Raw genomic sequence first — 27,105 nt, 5'->3', positions numbered from 1 at the left:
CTAGACACTAGCCGTGAGCAAAAAATTTGAAAACCATAACAAATTTTAAAATGTGATTCTTTTTTAAGATTATGGTTTGGTTAGATTAAATTTAAAATTTAAAATTAAGTTTAAAATTTGATTTTGGTTATGAGGCCAGATTCTGTCACTAGGAGTGACAGAGAGGATCTAGTTCCGGCAAGACACATTTAACACTAAACTAAACATTAATTCTAAATGCAAACCAACATATTTATATAGAAACCATAAAAACACTCAATTTAACTGTAAAACTAATTGCCCATCAAAACCACATTCTCTCCGTTTCATAGTAGTGGAGATATTTCTTTTCGGTACGAAAGTTAAAAAAAGGTGTGTAATGTACACTCTCCGTTCCGTAAAAACATGTGCACTTTCTGTCCTTCCCATAAAAATATTGCATTACTATTTATGGAATATACATCAATTAATTTACAACTTATATCATTATGAACCACCATTAAAACTCATTAAATACTAATAATAATGTGGGTTCTACTGTCCACGAATACTACTTTACATACTCTCTTTTCATTTCATCTCTTACTTTACCAATTGTATATTAATTTCTGTGTCATTTCAAATGCTCATATTTTTTTGAGATGGAGTCATTCGGTATATTAAGTCGTTGGTGATTTAATTATGGATTGCCAAGATGCAAATTGTGGCTTAATTTGGCTTTATTATTGTTAAAGATAGTTTGTCTTGCATGTGTTTAATGATATAGGAGTCTGAATGTATGACATAAATATGTGAAATTATAGATGTCATCTGGCTTAGCAGTAAAATGGTTAATGCCTGAGGTCCAATGTTTCATTCATTTGAAATATTACCTCCGGCCCACATCACATTTAGTGTGGGCGCATATTTTAAGAAATGTAAAGAAAAGTGGGTTGAATAAATTAGTGGACTATGAGTCTCGCTTATATGTATTAGTTTTATAATAAAATGTGAGTAGAATTGGTTAATGGAATGTGGGGTCTACTTATCATTTATGGTAAAAGTAAAATGTGACTCTTATCGTGGATGGACCGAAATGGAAAAATGTGACACGTAATGTGGGACGAAGGTAGTATATTATAACTGAATAAAGCTAATTAAGGAATAAGATTGTAGCACATAATATTATCCTCATTCCAGAAACCCACTTTAGACTTTTTGCAACTCAGCCAGAGCATCTTTCTTAGTAGTCCTTTCATAAGAAGGATCTGCACAACACTTTAAGGCCAACTCTGATATGGATGATGTGAAATCCACGATTTTATCGCCTTGTTCTTCATCAACATTCATAACTAAGTTGGCATCTATAACTTGATATGTGAATTCTGGAACCAACCTTTCAATCCAAGTCTTCAAGCTTAGATCTCCAACAAACATGTTGTCACTTGGCTTTTTTCTAGTAAAGACTTCCATCAACATCACACCGTAGCTATAGACGTCGCACCTTGTAGAGACTACTCCTTCTGAACCATACTCTACAATCACAAAAACATACGAAATTAACAAGACTTCATTTATTAAAAGTATTTACTTCATTAATGTAGAATAACAGGTCACCTGGAGCTATGTAACCCAATGTTCCTAGGGTATTGGTTAACACCATGCTATCTCCATCGCATAGCAACTTTGCTATCCCAAAATGGACAATAGGCGCCGAATACCCACCGTGAAGATACTCCAAAGCCGATGCAACATTGATCATTATATTCAATCTTTCCATGAAATTCAAGAAATAGTTGTCGGAATGTAACCATTTCTCAAGATTTCCATTGGGCATATATTCACGCACTAATGCCTTGAACTCTTCTTTGGAACAACAACTTATGACACTATTCAGACACCTATGTCGAATGCTACAAAGAATCTCACATTCAACATCAAATATCTTTGAAATACCTTCCAAATGAAGATTAAACACCTTGACAGCGATAACCTTCCCATTGTTAAGAATTCCTTTGTACACAGAGCAAGAACTCCCAGTGCCAAGCAAATTGCTCTCACTGAATTGTTCAGTTGCTTGCATAAGTTCATAATAAGAGATTCTTTCGGGCACAATGGATATCATCTCAACAACTTCTCGAACTTTCTTATCTTTCCTTTTGTATCTGACAAAGATAAAAGCTAGACAAACAATTGAAATGAAAGCCACGACCCCAAAAGCAATAAATAAAACTTGTACCTTCTTTTTCCTCTTCAATCTGTGATCAGAAACATCAGGGCAAATTGGGACATGGAACCTCGGAATTCCACACAATGCCACATTTCCCTTAAAAGAATCCACAGTGAAGATTTTGAAAGAACCACCACTTGGAATTTCTCCACTCAAATTATTGAAAGAGACATTAAAGTAGTTTAGGTGTTGAAGTGCTTCCAATGACTTTGGAATTGAGCCAGAGAGGTTGTTGTGAGACAAGTCAAGAGTCACCAAACTTATCATGTTTCCCATGGAAACGGGAATAGAACCTTCTAAACTATTATTTGCCAAAGACAGATTAGCCAAACTCTGTAACTTTCCAATGGAGCTAGCAATAGACCCTGACAACTGATTCATGGACAGATCTCTAGATATTGCTGCTCCTAAGTTACTCATCTGTTGAGGTAAAACTCCACTCAATGAATTTGAGAATAAGTCAAGAATCACCAAATCTTTTATGTCCCATAAGCGCCAATACTTATAAAATTAAGGTTGTATAAATCACATACAACCTTTAGAATGGGGCCTTGCAACATGTTATCAACAAGATATAATCTTTCAAGCTTATGCAGATGTTTGATGGAAAGGGGAATATTACCAGATAACTCATTCTCGTCTAACGCCAATACCGTCAAGCCTATTAAATCACCTATTTGATCAGGAATGGTGCCATTTAATTTGCAACGGCCGGCAGAGAATCGTTCGAGCAAGGAAGATAAATTCCCGACCGAAGATGGAATGACGCCGTATAAAGGATTATCTGAAATAGACAAATGAGTTAAAGACCTGCAGTTTGACAATGATGTAAGGAAGCCCATGTTTGGAGAGGACGGTGCATTTGTAAGATTGTTGCTTAACAGTCTAATGCTTTCGAGAAGCCTTAGGTTTCCGAGATCGGTAGGTATATAACCACTGAATTTGTTATCACCAATTGAGAGTATTGTGAGTTGAGAGCAATTTGGGATGGAGTTTGGTATTAGTCCAGAGATTGAATTCATGCCAAGGTAAAGTTCTTTAAGAGAGGGAGATGTATGACATAGATTGGTTGGAAGAACTCCAGACATAGTACCACTGAAGCGGTTCAGCCCTAACCCTAATTTGTGATTGTATAGTTCAGAAGGACTAGTCTCCACAAGGTGCAATTTCTATAGCTATGGCGTGATGTTAATATATGGAAGTCTTGACGAAGTGACGACATGTTTGTTGGATATGTAAGCTTGAAGAGTTGGATTAAATGGACAGTTCTACAATTCAAGACTATTAATAATATTCATATTACTTAATTAGCATTAGCTGAAGAAAGGCATATTACATTTTGTCCAATGCCAAGACCGAGTATAATATTATCTACACACAACAAAACACAAAAACATCTCTTGTTGATATTTTCAAAACAGGTCATCCTCTCTTCTGTTTCTAGCATTTTATTCACTGCATTAAAACATAAAATATAAAATAAAATAGAGATTCTTATTGGAATAATATTGATCAAGTGATGATCAATGACTTAATATAGTCAATTAAAGCATCCAAACTGCTATAAGAGGAACCTCCTCTTTCAACAGCCTTCTTAGCCATTTTGGCCATTCCATCTGCCCTTTCCAAGAACTCATCCTTCCTCACTTCCATAACCTCTCTAACTGCCTTCTCAATAATCAATCTATCACAAGTATCTTTAATGTCAAGACCTATCTTCCATACCTCACTCACAAACCTACTATTTATAGTCTGATCACCAAAATAAGGCCAGCATATCATCGGCACACCAGCAACAATGCTCTCTAGAGTCGAGTTCCATCCACTGTGAGTCAAGAATGCACCCACAGCGGTGTGGTTGAGAACCTCCTCCTGCGGAGCCCACTTCACCAGGTAACCCTTTTCTTTAGTACCCTCCATCAGTTCGGTTAGAATTTGACCGCCCCCGGTGATGGAATCCGGACGTATCACCCACAAAAATCTGTGAGAACTATTGACCAAACCATGCCAGAACTCAATCAACTGTTCTCTCGTCACAACTGTTAGGCTCCCGAAGCTCACATAGATCACCGATCTCGGTGGCTGACCATTCAGCCAATCTATGCAGCTCCGGTCTTCCTCCCAGAAATTGCCTGCAACAATCGAGGCCTCTGATTTCTTTTCTTTGAGCCTGGATTTCTGGTGCTCGTGGATTGGGCCTATATTGTAGATTCTTGGCAATTTTTCGAGCATGATTGATAAAATCGGCCCCTCGAGATCTTCGAAAGTGTTGAATATGACCGCCTGTGCTCGTACGACTTGCCTCGTCGCCGCTGCTAAGCTCTGGAGGAGATGGTCATTTACATCATCGGTGCGGAAGAAACCCGGTAGGTCTCGGCTGCGGAGGAATCCTTCCATTCCTGGTATGCCTTTCACTAATTCATCCATCGATTTCTCTGCATAATCAAAGTACCAAAGTTTTGATATTATTTTACAGACCAAAGAGGAGAATTCATATCCAAAGTTTCGAATGTTACTGAAAGTGACCGTGTTACATACAAAATCATACAAGATCTCATTTGATCTATAAACCTAGCACCACCCAAACTCATACCAAAATTTTCAAACTACAGTTTTGAATATCACAAAAAGTGATCATGTGACGGTGAAAATAGGAAAACTCATAATTTTATGAACAATGATATGTTACACCAAATACTTAAGCTCATTAGATGTATAAACTTCACATCTTCCAATTAAGCTCATGGCAACCAAAGTTGCACATTTTATGAAAAGTCATGACCATGTTGCGGACCAAATAAGAGAACTCATGCACAATTTACTTAAGCTCATCTCCTGTGCATGGAGAGATCTCCATAAACCAGATGTCTCAATTGGTCGTCGTCACTAGAAAAAGTTAATTAATGTGACTCTCACTTTTATATATCAGTTTTATAATAGAATATCAATATCTTTGTATAGTAGAATATCAGACCTACTAAATAGTAAAAGTGAATTAAAACTCCAATTGGCAGAAGAATCAAAATGGAAAAATGAGACTCCTAATCACGGACACAGGGAGTAAGTACATTCTATTTTCATGATTGACAAAATAGGCGCTTTTTCCTATTTAGTCTCGAGATCTACCTATTTTTCTATATATTTATGAAAATCTGCACCGATCTAAAATGAAACTCCTATTCACGGACAGATGGAGTATACAGGCGAACGGATCAAAATGGCAAATCGAGATTTCTAATAGCGCCAAGCGGACTGAGGTAGTAATTAGATTACCTTTAATAGGAATTTCTTGAGCTTGAATGAGATCATCGACGTGAAAATACGCCCAAAGGTAGGCGGCGCTGGGAGTTCGGAAATAGACCATGGGAAGGCAGATCTCTTCCGCAAAGTCAGCCGCGAAGCTGAAAAAGCCGTCGGCGATGAAGCACGTGGCCGGCCTGCGGTTGGGGGAAGCGAGGAGGTCTTCGTCGGCCATTATTTTCTTGAAAAGTGGAACCATGGTGTTTGTAACTGCGGGGATGATATCGGCGATTTTGTCACCGAAGCGGGGGTGATCGTCGGGGAGGCCGTCGGGGATAATCCGGAACTGAAAGCCGGGATAGGCAGCGAAGGTGACGGGGACGGAGGTGTTCTTGAGGAGGAGGCGGTGGGTGAACTCCGACACGATGAAGGTGACGTGGAATTCAGTTAAACAGAGGAGATGAGCAAGATTGAGCATGCTGTTCATGTGCCCCTGCGCCGGAAATGGGAATATCACCAAGTGGGCCGGCAGCTTCTCTTCCGATTTTGAACTCATAGTTATTTGCTGTTTTTGATTATTCGAAAAGCCTCGAATCGTTACACATGTAGTTAAAGAATGCTCTTAGTCCTTAAGAGATGAAGGATATTTTGTAGGAAAAAAGATCAAAGAGTACAAGAATATGTTCAGTGACAACAATGTTTTGTTTTTGTTTTATCGTTTTACTATAGTATCAAATTTTAGTTTGAATGTTTTACTTTTCTATTCAAACTTTGTGACTTGGATTATTCAAAAAGAGGGCAAGAAAAGTTGCATTAGTTTTGATACATTGAATAACTACTATACATGTTGCTCACTGCTTACGTATGTTGGTAAATTATTCTATATATGTTTGCAAATTAATCTACTACTACTATAATTGCAACCTAGCTTCACAAAATTAAGTTTAGAAAATAATATTTTGATTGATATTATGTATCATACTATAAATGATAATAATGGAATACATAAACTAATTCCATGTCACGACCACAACTCTTTAGTGATAATGGACGCAGCTATATCGTGACTACACAAATAATAATATGAAAGAAAGGGCAAACGTGATAAGTCAAAGTCAAAACATCACTTTCGAAGGAGAAAAATGGTACAAGGTCGAATTAAGGTCAGAGTACATTAACTAGGTTCTTAAATTCCTAGTACAAAGTCTTAGTGCAGCGGAAGAGAAACAAGACAAAGTAGCATGTGTGAAGACACACTACTTTGGGCTACCTAACTACTTATTAATACCATATTCCCAACACCTTCGCCTCCTCATTCAGGCTCAACTTGCACATTAAAAAAGAAACATGCAGAGCTGAATACTTTAATATACTCAGTGGACATAGTGCCAAAATATAAGTTTAATTTAAATTTGTCAACCACAGTTGAGTGAACATGAGGTTTTATTTAAAAGGCCGAGTCACTAAAATTTCCTTTCATTTCATAAGTGTGGGTGGAAAGGGGAAACAAAAAAATAAGCTGAAGTGTGAAATTGCTTGTAGGAAGGCAACATTTACAGCCATGACTTGTATGCTACTGTGATGTGCTCTAAAGTTTGAGAAGAATTAGGTTTTATTTCTCTGTTTTAACTCAACACCGAAAAAAAAACAAAAGCATGCTTGAGATTTGCATTCTACTGCCTTCTACTATTTCCATTATACTATGCTCGAGGTTTTAGTTACTACATGATGACATTTTAACTTGGAAGAGGATGGAGGTGTATTACCTCTTGAAGTTGTGACTGCCTTGAATTCTGCTCCTAGAACATCAAGCTCTCTAACTCTCTCTAAATTTGCTGAATTTTTAGGGTGTGTGGGAAGGGATCCGAAGGTTGTATGGAGGGGTGGGTTTTTATAGGAGGACTTTGGTGAATCAAATGGCTGATATTGTAGTTTTGTCTCCACCTGGAGCATATCTCTTTAGTTGATTCACTTGCAGGACTAAGTTTTGGTGTTACTTGTAGTACTATGCACTTTGCCATTCATTTCTTCTTGTTCCTACATGACTACCTAGTACAACACCTTACAAGTCATTTTAATTGATCTTGTTTGTTTGTGGCTGGTACATAAGCATGGATGTAGGATTTGACTTTCCTTTCTTGGAGAGTCTTTGGTTTCTCATGCTAAAGGAGGGTTGTCCTTTGCTCCTAGTGTAGTTTTCTTTAATTTCTTGTGTCTTTACTCATTAACTCTTGTTTGTCTCTTGTAGGTTGGGGAAAAGGCTCGGCTGCCCCTTTAGCTACCCCGGGACGTGGGCTTGCTGCCCGACGGCCGATTGGATGGGCTATGGTGGAGGTGCGGTTTGGGCTCGGGAGAAGGAGGCCCAAAGTAGCTAATTGAAGCTTTTAGTTTCTTGGCTCATTATTGAACATTTTTTTGTAATAGTAGTATTCCGTTTAGCTCAAATGTATTATTCAACAATTGTACGCACATTTTAGTTCGGGAGGGAGAAACTTCATATTCTTGTACAAGGTCCCCATATTTCAATAACATACTGTAAAAATCATGGATTAAATATGCCCGGTCAATGGTTTTGACCAAAGAATAAATGTGACGAGACATTTAATTTTGTGAAATTAAATGATATAGCGTCAATCTACATTTTACGTAGATAAATGTAGTATATTCACTTTCTCAAATCCGATTTCCGGTGAGTGAGAAATAGTGGATTAAAGTTGGGCATAATTAGCTTTTAATTAAAGCTTGGAGCATGTGCTTAGGGAATAATTAACTAGTGTTAATTATCCCACATTGGAAGATTAATACATCTTTAATGTGTTTAAATTAAGTGACTTTATGTTACTTAATAATTATAGTGGATCAAGATGGGTGAAAAAGCCCACACGCGCGCACACGCGCGCGCCGCCGCCCGCCCCGCCCGAGCCCGTGCCCGTGCTCGTGCTCGTGGGCGTGGGCGTGGGCGCGGGCCGCGGGCCTCGGGCCCGGGCCCGATCTCGATCTCGATCTTGATCTTGATCTTGGACTTGGATCTTGGCAATTGGTCTTTGGGTGCTCTCTCCTCCATCCAGTTCGCCGGAGCTCTAGTGATTGCGGTGCTGCATCAATAGAGACGTAGCCGTTTTACCTTTGGGGACGACACGCCAAACCGAAGAGCACTACAGGGGCGTATCTCGTCTTGCGGGAAGAGACCTCCTCGACTCGGCTAAACTTAGTTCACGGTTCTTTGTTTCGAATTCTTACGTTGTAATTTCATTTAGTTCAGTTTCTCCTTTTCTTTCTTTTGGGTTGTATTACGCCCGGTTTTGTTATCTCTTGTAATCACCAGAAACCAACATCGCAAGACGAGATAACTTGCCTTTGAAGGAATTTGAACTTCTAAACTGAACTAAAACTTCCGAAACATTAACACCTTTTGCTGGAGATGTCGACGGAATCCAACACTGCTGCTGCCAACGCCACCGCCGCCATTCCCTCAACCATGGCGACCACTGGACCGATCAACACTTCATCGGTTCCCTCGATGATGCCAACTCCCGGCTTCCCAGCCGCTTCATCCACTGTCCCTTGGGTTTGGGACAACCCTTACGGGGCGTCCACTGGTTCCACCTTTGGTGGTTCGGTTGGTTCCACTTTCAGTGGTTCCTTCGGGTCCTTTAATGGATCGAGTGCTGGGGCCTTCGGGTCTCACACGGGTGTTGGGACCTTCAGGTCTCACACGAATGCTGGGGCCTTCGGGTCTCATGCGGGTGCTAGACCCTTCGGGGCTGGTACGACCATGGCGGGCTCTATGCCCAACATGAATGGTGGGGGCTCTATGCCCAACCATGTTGTTGGCTCCTTCGGGGGCAACGGAATTGGTTCCTTCCAAGGACCAAGCGCGGCACCTTTGGCACCAAGAATGATGCCACCTGCCGAGAAGCCACCAAAGTTTGGAGGATCTGACTTCAAGCGGTGGTACCAGAAGATGTTGTTCTACTTGACAACATTGGGCGTCGCCAACTTCCTCACGGAGAACGAGCCGCCCGCACCAAGCGACCAAGAGACTAGGCTCGAAGTCATGGCAGATTATGAAGCTTGGAGGAAAGGAGATTACCTTTGTAAAAATTTCATTCTAAGTGCTTTAGATGATAGTCTGTACAATATATACTCCAATGTAACCACATCTAAACAAATGTGGGAAAACCTAGAAAAGAAGTATAGCATAGATAATGCTGCAGGGACTGAACAAGTTGTAGCTTCCAAATTTATGGACTACAAGATGGTCGATTCTCAACCTGTCATGGAGCAAGTCCAAGAGCTCCAAATGATCATCAGCTCATTAGTGGCTGAAGGGATGACCTTGCCCGACAAATTCCTAAGGTGCACGATCATTGACAAGCTCCCTCCAAGTTGGAAGGACTTCAAGAGTTATCTCAAGCACAAGCGAAAGCAGATGACCCTTGAAGACTTGATCGTGAAGTTGCGCATCGAGGCCGACGTGCGCAAAAGTGATCAAAAGGCTAAGGGATTCACCCCAAATGAAGCCAAGGCCAATCTGTTGGAGCGGGGCGGACCCTCCAACAAACGCCCTCGCCCAAACCGTCCAAATGACAAGGGGAAGGGAAAGCAGCCTTCAAAGAAGTTTGAAGGCGACTGCTACAAGTGTGGCAAACAAGGCCACTTTGCAAAGGACTGCCGCAGCAAGAAGAAGAAGCCGGCTGCCCACGTCGTTGAGAAGGAGTTCAAAGACTGGGATGAAAACGACCTCATTGCTGTGGTCACTGAAGAGGTCAACCTTGTTAACAACAACAATGGTGGCTGGTATATTGATACCGGCGCTACTGCACATGTTTGCTCCGACAGGAGCAAGTTTGCCTCCTACACTGCTGTCGAAGGGAGGAAAATCAACATGGGGAATCAAGCATCGTCCGAAGTCCTCGGGGTTGGCAACGTGATTCTCATGATGACGTCTGGCCTAACTATCACGTTGAAGGATGTGCTGCATGTCCCGGACATCCGCAAGAACCTAGTGTCAGGATCAATACTAGTTAATAAGGGGTTTAAACTTGTATTTGAGTCTGATAGGTTTGTCTTGTATAAGTTTGGAAAATCCCTCGGAAAAGGTTATGTAACCGACGGGCTTTTCAAGCTTAGTGTAGCAACTCGCAGTGTTGCAAAGCCATTGGCCAATAATAATAAAGCATCTACTTCCTCTTATTTGACCGAGTCTTCAAATTTGTGGCATTGTAGATTGGGACATGTAAATTCAAAAGCCATTAAAAGATTAGTGAATTTAGATTTACTAAAGGCTAATGAAGTGGATAATCAAGATAAATGTGAAATTTGTCTTGAAGCAAAAATGACTAAGTTGCCGTTTCACTCGGTTGAACGAAGCACAAAACTCCTTGAATTAATTCACACGGATGTATGTGATTTAAAGATGGTGCAAACTAGAGGTGGTAAAAAGTACTTTATCACTTTCATAGATGATTACACAAGATATTGCTACATTTATCTTTTAAGAAGTAAAGATGAAGCAATAGAGGCGTTCAAAAATTATAAGAACGAAGTTGAGAATCAACTTGGTTGTAAAATCAAAATGATTCGAAGCGATAGAGGAGGAGAATATGTAGCCCCGTTTGAGGAGTTATGCAACGCAAGTGGTATAATTCATCAAACAACTGCTCCATATTCACCACAATCTAATGGTGTTGCAGAACGCAAAAATCGAACTCTAAAAGAGATGATGAATGCACTGCTTCTAACTTCAGGATTACCACATAACATGTGGGGGGAAGCTGTTTTGACAGCCAACTATATCTTGAATAAGATCCCTCTCAAAGGAAAAGATGTCACTCCTTATGAGTTGTGGAAGGGAAGGAAGCCATCCTACAAATACCTCAAAGTGTAGGGGTGTTTGGCAAAGGTGATGGTTCCTCCGCCCAAAGAAGTTACAATCGGACCTAAGACGGTTGATTGCATCTTCATTGGATATGCACTTAACAGTAGTGCATATCGATTTGTTGTTCACAAGTCTGAAATATCGACTATAACAGTGGGGACAACAATTGAGTCAAGGAATGCCGTATTTCTCGAAAATACATTTCCTTGCAAAGACAAAGAAAAGGCCGTAACCAATTCTGAGACAAGAATTGAAGAAGAAACCACTAGTTCTAAACCAGTGGAAGAAGAAGCCACTAGTTCTAAATCAGCGGATGCGGAACCTGAATCGCGCAAGCGTGCAAGGCCCGATCCTAATGATACAGTACTAAGACGTGGTAATAGGGTCAGAACACCAAAAACATTTGGTCCTGACTACATTGCTTTTATGCTAGATGAAGAACCGACATCTATAAAAGTAGCTTTCGATGGCCCAGACGGGTTGCATTGGAAAGAAGCTGTTCAAAGCGAAATTGATTCAATTTTGCTAAACCACACGTGGGTGTTGGTTGATCTACCTGAAGGTGCGAAACCTCTGGGTTGTAAATGGGTACTTAAAAGAAAATTTAAGGCCGATGGAACAGTGGATAAGTATAAAGCCCGACTAGTAGTAAAGGGTTTTAAACAAAAGGAAGGACATGACTTCTTCGATACATACTCACCTGTAACGAGGATTACTTCCATCCGAGTGCTTCTCGCTATTGCTGCATTGCACAATCTTGAGATTCATTAAATGGACGTAAAGACTGCGTTTCTAAATGATGAACTAGAAGATGAAATCTATATGGAACAACCTGAAGGGTTTGTAGTACCTGGACAAGAGAAAAAGGTCTGCAAACTGGTTAAATCCCTCTATGGATTGAAACAAGCGCCATTGCAATGGCACTTGAAGTTTGATAATGTGATGTTATCAAATGGTTTAAAATCAACGAGTGTGACAAATGTGTCTACATCAAGAGCACTAATAACGGTCATGTTATAGTGTGTCTCTACGTTGATGATATGTTAATCTTGGGTAGCAACACTCAAGTAATTAACGATACAAAGGCCATGTTAAAGAGAAACTTTGACATGAAAGACATGGGTCTAGCCGATGTAATTCTTGGAATGAAGATTCTAAGAACGAATGATGGAATCATCTTAACACAATCACATTATGTTGAGAAGATATTGAATAAATTCAAAGCCTATGATGGCGCGCCGGTTAAAACTCCAATTGAACTCGACGTTCACTTGAGCAAAAACAAAGGCGAGCCCGTTGCACAAGAAGAGTATGCACGGGTCATCGGGTGCATTATGTACTTGACTAATTGCACTCGACCTGAGATTGCTTGTGCCGTGAACAAGTTAAGTCGTTACACGAGCAATCCAAGCAAAGAGCATTGGAGAGCTCTTGTGAGGGTTTTGAGATATCTAAAACATACTCAAAATCATGGGCTACTCTTCTCGAGATACCCCCCGGTACTTGAAGGGTACTGTGATGCCAATTGGATATCTGATAATAGAGACTCACTTTCGACAAGTGGATACGTCTTTACTATTGGGGGTGGTGCTGTATCGTGGAAATCCACAAAACAGACATGTATAGCCCGATCAACAATGGAATCGGAGTTCATTGCCTTGGATAAGGCTGGTGAGGAAGCCGAGTGGCTTAAGAACTTCCTTGAAGATATTCCATTTCTGTCTAAACCAGTGCCACCAGTGCTAATCCACTGCGATAGCCAAGCGGCTATTGGAAGGGCAAACAATGGTTTCTATAATGGTAAGTCTCGACATATACGTCGACGACATAACACCGTGAGACATTTGATCACAACTGGCGTGATTACAATTGACTATGTGAAGTCAATAGATAATCTAGCGGATCCGCTAACCAAAGGGTTAAACCGTGATCAAATGAATAAGTTGCTAGAGGGAATGAGTTTGAAATCCACAAACTAAAGAATTATCATAGTGGTAACCCAACCATGATGACTGGAGATCCCAAGAACTTGGTTCAAAGGGACAACTAAGCTATGAGAGTTCAAGAGAAACACTCAACTATATCTATTCCCTAAGAGCAATAGAGTGTTGGAGAACTTGCCTTGTGGTAAAGGCTAAGTCTATGACTTTTAATGATTCTTAAGGATCTCAAAGAGATGGAGTTCTCAAAGAGACCAAGTATGGCAAGGTACTTGACCAAGAATCACCTATATAAGTGCGAAGTGTGGTCGCTTCATAAAAATACTTATGAATCCAAAGTGGTGTCCAAGACCGCAATGGACACAAAACGTGAGAACGGATGAGGTCGAGGTGTTTAAGTGTTAACACCATTGTCTCGGTGCACGCCGTGGGGGATTAGTTCAAAGCATCGCGCTACTAAGCCGCCTGTGTATCCGATGGTGTCGACTATGGAGGGTTCAAAGTCAACAACTACCTATCCTTATGCTTATATACCTCTCGAGGGTTGAGCTTATGTCTGCATGCATATGCATTTGGCTATTTCCACTCATGTGGGGGATTGTAAAAATCATGGATTAAATATGCCCGGTCAATGGTTTTGACCAAAGAATAAATGTGACGAGACATTTAATTTTGTGAAATTAAATGATATAGCGTCGATCTACATTTTACGTAGATAAATGTAGTATATTCACTTTCTCAAATCCGATTTCCGGTGAGTGAGAAATAGTGGATTAAAGTTGGGCATAATTAGCTTTTAATTAAAGCTTGGAGCATGTGCTTAGGGAATAATTAACTAGTGTTAATTATCCCACATTGAAAGATTAATACATCTTTAATGTGTTTAAATTAAGTGACTTTATGTTACTTAATAATTATAGTGGATCAAGATGGGTGAAAAAGCCCACACGCGCGCACACGCGCGCGCCGCCGCCGCCGCCCGCCCCCGTGCTCGTGCTCGTGGGCGTGGGCGTGGGCGCGGGCCCGGGCCCGAGCCCGATCCCGATCTCGATCTCGATCTTGATCTTGACAATTGGTCTTTGGGCTTGGGGCTTGGCCCAAACTATTCTTTTTGGACCACCGCCGAGTCAGCAATCCAAGTGGCTTGACACGTCGTCAAGCGAGGCACAGTCACGGGTGCCACGTAAGAAATCCACACGCTCCACACACGAATGACACACTCCTGCCACACGCCTGTAACCGACGTCGGTTACGAATTGGCCATGATGAGCCTTCAATGGCTGGTTGACCCTGCATGGTGGCTTGGCCTATAAATAGGCTAGCCATACCACTGCATTAGGATACAACACATACAAGCATTCTCTGCATAAGCTCTCTCCCTCTCTCTGCATTGTCTTTCTGTCGAAGCTCTGCTCTCTCCTCCATCCAGTTCGCCGGAGCTCTAGTGATTGCGGTGCTGCATCAATAGAGACGTAGCCGTTTTACCTTTGGGGACGACACGCCAAACCGAAGAGCACTACCGGGGCGTATCTCGTCTTGCGGGAAGAGGCCTCCTCGACTCGGCTAAACTTAGTTCACGGTTCTTTGTTTCGAATTCTTACGTTGTAATTTCATTTAGTTCAGTTTCTCCTTTTCTTTCTTTTGGGTTGTATTACGCCCGGTTTTGTTATCTCTTGTAATCACCAGAAACCAACACATACATTTGCTTGTTTAGCTTGTTTGAGTATTTTCTAAATTTTGTTTGCAAACTAATAACATTAAGTTTCAACAAAGGCTCGAGTTCCATTTATTTCCACAAACAAGAGGGTGATACATCGCTAGTTCGACACTAACATAGTGAAGAAGGTAAAAAAAAAGGGCGGGTATTACATTCCACGTACCGCCAAATTAAATTTGCGATTTTCACTAAATTTGCGATTTTCGCATCTTTTCTCGGTTGGAATTAGGGATGTAAGTACACTTCAGATACGTGGGATGACTTGAATAAGCCACTAATTCATTATGGGTTTAGGATTAAAATTTATAGTCCAATAAAATTTCAATACAATTAGTCAATTAGACACATTAAGACTGACTCGGAATTGAATAGATTGACATGATGAGTTGGCCATAACTCAAAAGTACAATTATTATCTATTTTTTCGTCCTTGTTTGGTAACTAATTAACACTTTAGTAATAATATTTGTAAAATACTCAGTTACATAGACATGAAAATTAATTAACACTCTAATTTATTTTTAATACTATACACACATATGCGAATTATTTTTTATTAATATAATTTGGTAATAAACAAAAAATAAATATTTTAAACAAAAAATAAAAAGATTCTGAATTTTAAATCGGCTTTAAATTTTTTCTGAATCTATACATATCTAATGGAGCAGTCGTAAAATTTTATAAATATTTATAAAATTTCGGACTTTGCAGGCATGCAATGGGGGCGGAGTATAGTCCGGACTATAGTCCGCCATTGCGGGCACCTGGACTGTAGCACGCCATTGCAGGCACCTGGACTACAACTCCGACTATGGTTTTTTAATTATTTATTTATTTTTGTTTTTATTCACATTTTCCATTCTATAAATACACCATATTATCTTCATTCCTCACCCCTTCCAACCTCTTTCCCCAACTCACTTCCATCGAAAAAATTTGTTCATGTAACCGTTGAAATTGTATATTTAGTATTGCACGTTGTACTTTTTTGACTTTTTAATAAAACGAAGTTTTCCATATTGTGGTCTTAAATTTATGTATATTGAAAATCTAAGTTGTGTTAGTATTTTTTTTTTCACAAATTACAAATATATTAAATTTTATTTTGAATAGGAAATTTTATTTTAGATTAGGACGAGAGGATCATTCTTCTTTTTTAATAAAAAAATACTCCCTCCGTCCCTGATTAATTGTCACTCTTTGACCGGGCACGGGTTTTAAGAAAGGTAAAAAAAAGTTGGTTGAAAAAGTTAGTGGAATGTGGGACCCACTTTTTTATATTGGTTTTATAATAAAATGTGAGTGAAATGAGTTAGTGGAATGTGGAACCTATTTACCATTTATGGTAAAAATGAAGTGTGACAATTATTGAGGGATGAACTGAAATGGAAAAGAGTGACAATTAATCGGGCACGAAGGGAATATATAATTATAATTTTTAATTATATACAATTTATATTCATTAGCTGAAATATTCTTTGGTCCGTGCATAGCACGGGTATTAACACTAGTTTGTTGAAAATCAGAGTTGGATATCGATGATTAAATAGCTGAAAAACTCATGGGATGCTGGTAAAAAGCATCGCAGTTCTATTGGGCTTACAGTTATAGATGTGTTTGTAAGTTTGGGCTTTTCTTATTTAATTGGACTCGATGCTACATAAGTGGACCTCCTTAAATGGATCTGAGATTAAAATTAGTACTATTAGTATTTGACATGCATGACATAATACAAAATTAATAAATTATACTAGTACATACTTAAATTGAATTATATTTATTATAATGGATATGAATTAAACATAAATATATATGATATATAATAATTATATTTAAAAACTGGTTTGATATTTAAATAGAATATTATACTACAATGATATTATATGATATATTCTATTATTATTAAAAAAATTATTTTGTTGCTGTAATTTTATAAAACAATTATTTTAGTTTATTTGAGTTTATCTGTAAATTTGTTCTAAAATGTTGTTTTGTCTATCATTCTTTAAATTTTAATGTCTATTATAATTAACTTTTTATCTACTGTTTTTTGTCTGATCAATTGAATCGTGAACTCATATTTCGTCGTTTTGCTCGCAAGTCTGATCCGTATTAAACATTGGAGTCAAATGATATGTGCAACTTGCACTAAGAGAGGTTCGAGTTTTGACTTTTTGCAGAAAGGCTTCAAAGTTAATGCTTGCTACCATCTTTACTCCTCATATTAATTATATCATCAAGTTGAAGCTATTCAGTCATTTAATGGCAAAGAATCTACTTTGAGTATTAAGCTGTTTTTTGTCGGAACAATTCTTTTTTGGGTAATGCATGTTAATGGAATTCCATTTTAATGAAGAGTTTAGTTGTATTCCGACTCAGGGAGTGACGCACAACAGTTATGCGTCGTTATTAATGAACGATGCACAACCCATATGCGTCTTTGGTTAATGACGCACAAGGGTTATGCGCCGTTCAAAGACGCATAAGAATTATGCGTCTTACCCTAATGACGCATAACCCTTATGCGTCACACTGGTAAGCATTCCCGCCTGTCACCCGGGGGGACCCGGGTTCGATCCCCGGCAAAGGCGCATAATTCTTTTATAAGAGTAATATCTATTTGCCAAAAATAAATGTTTAGAATAACTCATTTTTATCAAATACTAATCACTTAAAAAATTGCGCCGTTGCCGGGGATCGAACCCAGTAATATCTATTTGCCAAAAATAAATGTTTAGAATAACTCATTTTTATCAAATACTAATCACTTAAAAAATTGCGCCGTTGCCGGGGATCGAACCCGGGTCACCCGGGTAACAGGCGGAAATGCTTACCAGTGTGACGCATAAGGGTTATGCGTCACAAGGGTAAGACGCATAATTCTTATGCGTCTTTGAACGACGCATAACCCTTGTGCGTCGTCATTAACCAAAGACGCATAAGGGTTGTGCGTCGTTCATTAATAACGACACATAATTGTTGTGCGTCACTCCCTGAGTCGGAATACATCTAAACCTCTTCATTAAAATGGAATTCCATTACTAGACTAGAACAAAAGTAGAAAGAGCTCGTTTTTTGTCCATGGAGAAACCTAAAAAGATGATCGAGTCAACGATCATTTTTTCAACTAAAATTCGACTAACGTCTTTATTGTGCCCAACCTAATTATAAAAGGTCTCGATTTTGTTCTGAATAGAAATGTCTGATTGATCAGTTTATTTGTAATTAATATGTGTTGCGAAAATATACGCAAAAAACATTGCTCGTGAAAATCTAGGAAAAATAATTTCAAATTAATCTACAGTGGTAATAAGTTTGAATTACGGCTATCAAAAGTATTGATACTAGGCTTGTGAAAGTTACTTTTAAAAGACTCGATTAGAAATTAGAGAACAAACAAAGGTAGCTAGCTAGCTGTATTCGCCTATCTGAACAAGCAAAAGTGGTTTCTTGTAGTTATAAATGCTTGGATTTGATGTCAGTATCATCAAAATAAACAAACAATAAATCACTTTTGAGTTTGCAATCATAAATCTCTAAGTGATGATGGCTACGAGAAGGCTCTGTATTTTGCTGGCCTTTGTTATGTTATTTATTTCCTTGGAAGTAAGTAGCATTCTCGCCCAAAACAGTGGCAATGCGAGTAATGGGGGAGGCAGGAATGGAAATGCTAATGGCAACGGGAACGCCGGAGGCAACAACGGTAACATAGACGGGAACGGGAATGCTGGAGGCACAAACGGAAATGCTAACGGCAACGGGAACGCTGGAGGACGCAACGGCAATGCAGATGGCAACGGAAATGGCGGAGGCAAAAACGGAAACACTAATGGTAACGTTAATGATGGAGGCAAAAGCGGAAACGCTAATGGGAACGGAAATGGTGGTGGCAAAAACGGAAACGGTAATGGCAACGGGAATGATGGGGGCAAAAATGGAAATGCAAATGGGAACGTAAACGATGGAGGCAAAAATGGAAACGCTAATGGCAACGCAAACGGCGGGGGCAAAAACGGAAATGCAAATGGCAATGGAAATGATGGAGGCAAAAGCGGAAACGCTAATGGGAACGGAAATGGTGGTGGCAAAAACGGAAACGTTAATGGCAACGGGAATGATGGGGGCAAAAATGGAAACGCAAACGGGAATGGGAATGATGGAGGCAAAAACGGAAATGCTAATGGCAACCGAAACGGTGGGGGCAAAAATGGAAATGGAAATGATGGAGGCAAAAACGGAAACGATAACGGCAACGGAAATGGTGGGGGCAGCAACGGTAATGCAAACGGGAACGGGAACGGCGGAGGCAGCAATGGAAATGGTAATGGAAATGGCAATGCAGGAGGCAACAACGGCAACGGAAATGGGAACGGAAACAACGGAGGCAACAATGGGAATGGGAATGGGAACGGAAACAGCGGAGGCAACAACGGCGATGGCAACGGAAACAGCGATAGCAATGCAAGCAACGGAGTTAAACAAAAGAGGCCTCCATACGACGCGGCTTCGACAAACTATATTGTAGTAACCCCATTGCCAAACACAGGGCAAGAAAGATCTTTCTGCAAAGCAAGGGGAAAATGCCTCTACAAGACCCTCTCACCTGCCCTGCTGAGTGCCCACAGAGGAAGCCGAAGAAGAACAAGGGATGCTTCGTCGATTGCAGCAGCAAGCGTGAAGCCACCTGCAAATGTAAGTCTGTTTTTGATAGTGTCCATTTTAGGCTAGGAAAGTAGTCCTTATGCAACTTTTCTTATGGCAGGGAGAAGGCCTAAGTGCAATGGCTACGGCTCCCTATGCTACGACCCGCGTTTTGTGGGAGGGGATGGCGTAATGTTCTACTTCCACGGATCCAAAGGCAGCGACTACGCCATTGTATCGGACGAGAATCTCCACATCAACGCTCACCTCATCGGGACCAGGCCGCAGGGGAGGACTCGTGACTACACATGGGTTCAAGCCCTCTCCGTCATGTTTGATTCCCACACATTGGTCATAGCAGCCAAGAAACTCTCACATTGGAGTGACAGCGTCGATGCGATTTTATTCAAGTGGAACGGCACCCCCATTAGCATCCCCAGAGACGGGGAGGCCGAATGGAGGGCGGACACAATAGAAAGAGTTGTTACGGTTGAGAGGACGGATGATGTCAACACGGTGAGAGTGAGCGTGACAGGGCTCGTGGAGTTGGACATAAGGGCGGTCCCCATCGGAGAAGAGGAGAACCGGGTTCACAACTATCAGTTACCCAACGACGATGCATACGCTCATCTGGAGACACAGTTCAAGTTGTTGGATCTGTCGGAGGGAGTTGAGGGAATTCTCGGGAAGACGTACAGGCCGGGATACGTGAGCCCGGCCAAGAGAGGAGTGCCGATGCCAATGGTCGGAGGAGAAGATGACTACTTCACGCCCTCGCTCTATTCGCCTTCCTGCAAGGTTTGCATATTCCAGAGGCCTTCATCCGATGCTGTTGCAGTAGCCTGATTTTTTAAACGTATATATATAATCATCATGTATCAATAAATCATAAATGTATTATCATCCATTTCGCTTAAGAAATTGTAAGTTCATTTTTATTATATTCATAACATAATTTGAAGTTTATGATGTCCACTAGTCCAATATTTATCAAGTACCAATTGTTATCAATGACTTAATATACTGAATCAGAGCATCCAAATTGGTATAAGAGGAACCTCCTCTTTGAACAGCCTTCTTAGCCATTTTGGCCATTCCATCTGCCCTTTCCAAAAACTCATCCTTCCTCACTTCCATAACCTCCCTAACCGCCTTCTCAATAATCAATCTATCACAAATATCTTTAATGTCAAGACCTATCTTCCACACCTCACTCACAAACCTACTATTAATAGTTTGATCACCAAAATAAGGCCAGCATATCATCGGCACACCAGCAACAATGCTCTCCAGAGTCGAATTCCATCCACTGTGAGTCAAAAATGCCCCCACCGCAGGGTGGTTGAGAACCTCCTCCTGCGGGGCCCACTTCACCATGTAACCCTTTTCCTTAGTGCTCTCTATCAATTCCGCGGGAATTTGACCGCCCCCATCTTCTCCGGTGATAAAATCCGAGCGAATCACCCACAAGAATTTGTGAGAACTGTTGACCAAACCATGCCAGAACTCCATCAACTGCTCTCTCGTAACAACTGTTATGCTCCCAAAGCTCACATAGATCACCGATCTCGCCGGCTGAGCGTTCAACCAATCAATGCAGCTCCGATCTTCCGCCCATAAATTGCCAGCCACAATCGAGGCCTCGGATTTCTTCTCTATGATCCTGGATTTCTGGTGCTCGTGGATCGGACCAATAGAGTAGATTCTTGGCAAATCTTCGAGCATAGCTGATAAAATCGGCCCCTCTAAATCTTCGAAAGTGTTGAATATGACTGCTTGTGCTCGTACTATTTGCCTCGTTGTGGCTGCTAAGCTCTGAAGAAGACGGTCATTTGCGTCGTCGGTGCGGAAGAAGGTCGGCAGGTCCCTGCGTCGGAGGAATCCTTCCATTCCCGGTATGCCTTTCACTAATCCATCCATCGATTTCCCTGCTGTTAAAGAAGGCTACAGTGAGCAAACTGGAGGTGCTTGCAATGCTGAGCTGAATGAAGATGATCCAAGTCACTGCCATGTGAGCAAGCTTGGAGCACGAGATAGAGTCAAGATTGTACCACTGCCAGCTGGTGAAGATCAGAGAGATGCTGTGGTCTTGCCCAACAAAAGTGAGAACCACAAGTGTACTTGGAGAGACATAGTTGTTAAAGCATTGATGAAGAAGAAAGCTTAGTGATTCTGTTATGATTAGTGTCTGTAATCGCGGTTTGTACAAGATTAGTGAAGTGTTCTAGATCCTTCCTAGTCTGGATATAAATTCAGTTTGTATGTTACATTATCATCCATCAATGAAACAGTAAAATTATCCAATTGCAGAGATTATCAAATGTCTTGTTCTACTTTCTTCTTCATGTCTTTGCTTGATTGTTTTCACATGCACCATCAAAGAAACAATTTTTCGAACTTTACAAAAAGTGTTCATGTTATAGATGAAATAAGTGACAATGTTATATATTCCCCTGTTTGCTAGTATCTACTTGCTCACTAGATTCTTTTTTATTTTGGTGTCCACCAAAGCTATTTACAAGCAATATTTCAATCACCTTTTTAAAATCACTCTCTTACTTTTCGACTCGCAATAAAACTCATATTATCATTAACAAAGTTATTTTCATGTACAAAATGAGTAGTTATTCTTTCACGCACATATACAAAATGAAGTTCCTACCAAAAAATTTTTTTGCGTCCACCACTTAATGTGGGGTCGGGTCTATTACTAAAAGTAGTAAAAAGTAAGGATGTCAATTAATTGAGGACGGACGAAAATGAAAATTGATGTCAATTAATGGGGGATTGAGGGAGTATTAGTTACGATTACCTTTAATGGGAATTTCTTGAGCTTGAATGAGATCATCAACCTGAAAAAAGGCCCAGGAGTAGGCGGCACTGGGGGTTCGGAAATAGAGCAAGGGAAGGCCGTTCTCTTCCGCAAAGTCAGCGGCGAAACTGAAACTGCCGTCGGCGACAAAGCACGTGGCCGGCCTGCGGTGGGGGGACGCGAGGAGGTCTTTGTCGGCCATCATTTTCTTGAAAAGTGGAACCATGTTGTGTATAACAGCGGGACTGACGCCTCCGGCTTGGGCACCAAAGCGGGGGTGGTCGTCGGGGAGTCCGTCGGGGATGATCCGGAAATGGAAGCCGGGATAGGCGGCGAAGGTGGCGGGGACGGAGGTGTTCTTGAGGAGGAGGCGGTGGCAGAACTCCGACACGATGAAGGTGACGTGGAAGTCGGATAAACAGAAGAGATGAGCAAGATTGAGCATGCTGTTCATGTGCCCCTGCGCTGGGATTGGGAAAATCACCACGTGCGCCGGCAGCTTCACTTCCGATTTAGAACTCATAGTATTTGCAGTTTTGATTATTTAAAAACACTGGAATCATTACTAATGCAGTGAAGAATTCTTGCATTTTATAAAAGGACAATGGCAATTGAGATTTTTTTTTATTTTTTTTTATTAACTATAGTGTTGCATTATTGCATGTAACCACTGGCGGATCCAGGTGGGGTCGGGCGGGGTCGGCCGACCCCACCACCTGCCACGGAGTGCACCGGAAAGCTACTTTCTTCAGCCTCCGACCCTACGGCGTTCACGTCTCCGCCCCCACCTCACGTCCTCACGCTGTGTGAGATGATGAGGAGACTGATCAGAGAGAAAGGAAGGAAGTGAGGCAGCCGGATAGGTAGACTGTTGTCGAGAACGAAGGAGTTGGAGGGGAAGAGTCCTTCCGCGGTTTTTGTTTTCGAAGAGAAAGAGGAATGGTATTGGCGATGTCATTATTGTTTTCTCATCCCTATATTCACTCGTGAAATAGAATAAACCGGCATCAATAAATTTAACTAAGTTTAAAAGATTAAATATCTTAAATATGTTATCTAATTGTAAAATGGGCTTTGAAATATTTTCTTTATTTGAATTAATTCTTAGAAGTCCATTAAAAATATTTTCTCATCTTATCAATTAATGTTAAATAGTAGTAGTAGTAATATTTTTTTTACAGTATATCAAAATCAATTTATCTAAATTAACCACCTACTTATATAAAGTAAATATTTCTTAATTTCTTCTACTCTTAGTTTTATAATTTAAATTTTCAACCTTATTATTCATATTCAATTTTTCAAATCTTTAAAAATTTGGTATGTTACAGAAAAATTATGCTATGTGTATGTCATTTTTTTTTGTCAAAATACGTAATATAACATAATTGTTCTCTCTTACTTTATTATTTATTTGCATCTTTGTTTTATCTAAGATCATATTTTATTCTTTCTTCAGTTAGCTCCATAAACGTCTTTTTCTTAAATTTTGTATCCAAAAGAAGAGTCTCGCTTATAACGGGACGAAGAAAGTGGAGTATGTTGTTTTAAGAATATCGATACTCGCATGAATTATTTATATTAAAAAATATATTTATAAAAATAATTAATTTAAACAATTATTTTAAATAAATATTTACTATCTTGTTCGACCCCACGATAATTTGTTCCTGGATCCGCCATTGCATGTAACTGTGGTACCAACTAAAGAAGAATGTGTGTTGACAAAGTTTTTCAAGATGGTGACAATTTCGAGTTTTCGACGATGAATTTTCTGGACATGCATTGGTCATTGATTACCTAAGCAAACATGTAATGGATGCCAGGTTGGCCAGTTTTAAAAATTAAATATTCCATATACGATAAATATAAATAATTTCTATCATTAAATAATGAGAGCATGTATCTCGCATTGGAGGACTGATAACATGTGGGCAACATTCCTATAATAATGGTAGCCTAAAATAATACTAGTACTTTGCATAAGTTCATTTTCATCGTTAGGTTTTTCCCGATTAGTTCATTGGCTAGTCTAAAATCCAAATGTTTAGAGTTATAATATGTATAATTACCTCAATAATATTTCAATTAGATTAGCTTGCAATTTAAATAGGACATACCTAAAATTCGATGGACTTGACATCGACTTGAGTTTTAACGAGCAATGGGTAAAATATGAGATAAAGAGAAAAAGTGAGTAAAGTAGATAAATAAAGAAAAATAGTAGTGAGAAAGTTTCTATCGATAAAAATAGGACTAACTTTGGTGGACAATCAAAATGGAACATTGAAAAACTTAATACAAAAACTGAGCAAGAGACTGCGAAGTGATGCACGCGGCTTGCCTCCGTTTGGCACAACATTATTGAGCTTTCCATTAGTCTAATCTTTCTGAAGTTATTATCAATGAATTGATATAGTCAATCAAAGCATCCAAATTGGTATATGAGGAACCTCCTCTTTGAACAGCCTTCTTAGCCATTTTGGCCATACCATCCGCCCTTTCCAAAAACACATCCTTCCTAACTTCCATAACCTCCTTAACAGCATTCTCAATAATCAATCTATCACATGTATCTTTAATGTCAAGCCCAATCTTCCAAACTTCACTCACGAATCTACTATTAACAGTTTGATCACCAAAATAAGGCCAGCATATCATCGGCACACCGGCAACAATGCTCTCTAGAGTCGAGTTCCATCCACTGTGAGTCAAGAATCCACCCACTGCAGGGTGGACAAGAACCTCCTCCTGTGGGGCCCACTTCACCAAGTAACCCTTTTCTTTAGTGCCCTCCATCAATTCCGCTGGAATTTGATCGTCCCCATCTTCTCCGGTGACGAAATCTGAGCGCATCACCCACAAGAATCTATGAGAACTATTAACCAAACCATACCAAAATTCCATCAATTGCTCTCTCGTCACAACTGTTATGCTCCCAAAGCTCACATAGATCACCGATCTCGCCGGCTGAGCGTTCAACCAATCAATGCAGCTCCGGTCTTCCAGCCATAAATTGCCGGCAACAATCGAGGCCTTGGATTCCTTCTCTATGAGCCTGGATTTCTGCTGCTCGTGGATTGGACCGATAGAGTAGATTCTTGGCAGTTTTTCAAGCATGGCTGATAAAATCGGCCCCTCTAAATCTTCGAATGTGTTGAATATGACTGCTTGTGCTCGTACGATTTGCCTCGTCGCCGCTGCTAAGCTCTGAAGAAGATGGTCGTTTACATCGTCGCTGTGGAACAAGCTCGGCAGGTCACGGCGGCGAAGGAATCCCTCCATCCCCGGTATGCCTTTCACTAATCCGTCCATCGATTTCCCTGCGTAATGGAAGAAGTAAGTTTCAAATTCTACAAAAAAGTAATAATGTTATAAAAGAACCATCCTAAAAGGCTAGCATATCAATATAGAATGTTCTTCCTCCGTTCGAAAATAATTAGCTTAGTTTGACACTGCTCGAATTTTTAGAAATGTAACGAAAAGAGGGTGGAAAAGGTTAGTGACGAAGGTGTCACTTACTTTTATACTATTGTATCATTAATTTTATAATAACATGAGTAAGATAAACTTAGTGGAATGTGGAATTAATTACCAAAAATAGTAAAATGCAAATGAGATCATCATTCATGAATAGGAAAAAAAATGGCAAATTGAGACGATCAGACGATTAATGGCAGACGGAGTGAGTAGTAATCGGCTTACCTTTAATGGGAATTTCTTGAGCTTGAATGAGATCATAAACTTGGAAAAAAGCCCAGAAGTAGGCGGCGCTGGGGGTTCGGAAATACACCAAGGGAAGGCCGTTCTCTTCCGCAACGTCAGCGGCGAATCCGAAACTTCCGTCTGCGACGAAGCATGTGGCCGGCCGGCGGTGAGGGGAAGCGAGGAGGTTTTCGTCGGACATCATTTTCTTGAAAACTGGAACCATGATGTTTGTAACAGCGGGAATGATATCGCCGAGTTTGTCACCGAAGCGGGGGTGATCGTCGGGGAGGCCATCGGGGATTGCCCGGAACTGGAAGCCGGGATAAGCGGCGAAGGTGGCAGGGACGGAGGTATTCTTGAGGAGGAGGCGGTGGGTGAACTCCGACACGATGAAGGTGACGTGGAAGTCAGATAAACAGAAGAGATGAGCGAGATTGAGCATGCAATTCATGTCCCTGCGCCGGAAATGGGAATATCACCCCACTTATACTTAATAAGCTTTAGCTGAAGATAGGATTAATATAATTGTCCAATGTCTAGATTGAGGATAATATTATCTACAACAGCAAAAACATCTCTTATTGATATTCTCAAAGCAGGGCATTAACTTCTCTGTTTCATGATATCTTACGGTTTTCATGATACAAAAATTACAACTGAATACATGAGAATTATAGATATATTGCATTAGTCCAATATCAAAGTACCAAATTACCAATGATATTAGTCCACTATCCAAATTTAGCCACATCTTCTCCCCTTTCCAAAATCTCATCTTTTCTTACTTCCATCAAATCACTAATTGCCTTTACATCAAGATGCAAACCTCAACACATACTACTTCATTATAAAGAGTATTTTACATAAAGTAGTCATACTACCACACTTCTTATCTTTTACAACTATAACCACATTAAGGCAACAAATTTCATACTTGGTTGAGAGCATTAAACGAATACAGTGAAAAATATAGTA

The 27,105-nt window shown here is 40.2% G+C and overlaps 4 protein-coding genes and 1 pseudogene across 5 annotated transcripts; 1 reads left to right on the top strand and 4 right to left on the bottom strand.

The window, feature by feature from the left end:
• Positions 1 to 1,167: 1,167 nt before the first annotated feature.
• Positions 1,168 to 3,276, bottom strand: LOC121764480 (receptor kinase-like protein Xa21). The gene is made up of 3 exons (XM_042160492.1): positions 2,725 to 3,276; positions 1,576 to 2,608; positions 1,168 to 1,493 (listed from the first exon to the last, which is right to left on the bottom strand). The coding sequence occupies exons 1-3, from the start codon at positions 3,274 to 3,276 to the stop codon at positions 1,168 to 1,170; spliced, it is 1,911 nt and encodes a 636-aa protein (XP_042016426.1).
• A 194-nt stretch (positions 3,277 to 3,470) lies between these two features.
• Positions 3,471 to 6,091, bottom strand: LOC121764222 (7-deoxyloganetic acid glucosyl transferase-like). Its single transcript, XM_042160279.1, has 2 exons — positions 5,462 to 6,091; positions 3,471 to 4,623 (listed from the first exon to the last, which is right to left on the bottom strand). The coding sequence occupies exons 1-2, from the start codon at positions 5,982 to 5,984 to the stop codon at positions 3,701 to 3,703; spliced, it is 1,446 nt and encodes a 481-aa protein (XP_042016213.1). The 5' UTR covers positions 5,985 to 6,091; the 3' UTR covers positions 3,471 to 3,700.
• Positions 6,092 to 18,515: 12,424 nt separating this feature from the next.
• On the top strand, positions 18,516 to 20,456 carry LOC121764479 (annotated as a pseudogene).
• A 67-nt stretch (positions 20,457 to 20,523) lies between these two features.
• Positions 20,524 to 23,050, bottom strand: LOC121763704 (7-deoxyloganetic acid glucosyl transferase-like). Of its 2 annotated transcripts, none has more exons than XM_042159761.1 (2): positions 22,423 to 23,050; positions 20,524 to 21,541 (listed from the first exon to the last, which is right to left on the bottom strand). In XM_042159761.1, the coding sequence occupies exons 1-2, from the start codon at positions 22,943 to 22,945 to the stop codon at positions 20,601 to 20,603; spliced, it is 1,464 nt and encodes a 487-aa protein (XP_042015695.1). In that variant the 5' UTR covers positions 22,946 to 23,050; the 3' UTR covers positions 20,524 to 20,600. The 2 variants fall into 2 exon arrangements, with proteins under 2 accessions (XP_042015695.1, XP_042015696.1); XM_042159762.1 differs by having other exon boundaries at positions 20,524 to 21,538.
• Positions 23,051 to 24,706: 1,656 nt separating this feature from the next.
• LOC121763705 (7-deoxyloganetic acid glucosyltransferase-like) lies at positions 24,707 to 26,725 on the bottom strand. Its single transcript, XM_042159763.1, has 2 exons — positions 26,128 to 26,725; positions 24,707 to 25,745 (listed from the first exon to the last, which is right to left on the bottom strand). The coding sequence occupies exons 1-2, from the start codon at positions 26,579 to 26,581 to the stop codon at positions 24,799 to 24,801; spliced, it is 1,401 nt and encodes a 466-aa protein (XP_042015697.1). The 5' UTR covers positions 26,582 to 26,725; the 3' UTR covers positions 24,707 to 24,798.
• Positions 26,726 to 27,105: the final 380 nt, after the last annotated feature.

Source organism: Salvia splendens, chromosome 14 (assembly GCF_004379255.2).
Source record: "Salvia splendens isolate huo1 chromosome 14, SspV2, whole genome shotgun sequence".
Taxonomy (NCBI): domain Eukaryota; kingdom Viridiplantae; phylum Streptophyta; class Magnoliopsida; order Lamiales; family Lamiaceae; genus Salvia; species Salvia splendens.
The sequence above is the reverse complement of the archived record's forward strand: the minus strand, read 5'-3'. Positions and strand labels throughout refer to the sequence as shown.

Bases quoted from the DNA above. Each gene is read 5' to 3' on its own strand.
- LOC121763704 (XM_042159761.1), bottom strand. From the start codon at position 22,945: ATGAGTTCTAAATCGGAAGTGAAGCTGCCGGCGCACGTGGTGATTTTC. The intron at 21,542-22,422 runs GTAATCGTAACT...CTTCTTTAACAG, and splicing joins TCAAGAAATTCCCATTAAAG to CAGGGAAATCGATGGATGGA.
- LOC121764480 (XM_042160492.1), bottom strand. From the start codon at position 3,276: ATGTCTGGAGTTCTTCCAACCAATCTATGTCATACATCTCCCTCTCTT. The intron at 2,609-2,724 runs GTTGTATGTGAT...TTACCTCAACAG, and splicing joins TGCAAGGCCCCATTCTAAAG to ATGAGTAACTTAGGAGCAGC. The intron at 1,494-1,575 runs GTGACCTGTTAT...TTGTGATTGTAG, and splicing joins ATTGGGTTACATAGCTCCAG to AGTATGGTTCAGAAGGAGTA.
- LOC121763705 (XM_042159763.1), bottom strand. From the start codon at position 26,581: ATGAATTGCATGCTCAATCTCGCTCATCTCTTCTGTTTATCTGACTTC. The intron at 25,746-26,127 runs GTAAGCCGATTA...TCCATTACGCAG, and splicing joins TCAAGAAATTCCCATTAAAG to GGAAATCGATGGACGGATTA.
- LOC121764222 (XM_042160279.1), bottom strand. From the start codon at position 5,984: ATGAGTTCAAAATCGGAAGAGAAGCTGCCGGCCCACTTGGTGATATTC. The intron at 4,624-5,461 runs GTAATCTAATTA...TTGATTATGCAG, and splicing joins TCAAGAAATTCCTATTAAAG to AGAAATCGATGGATGAATTA.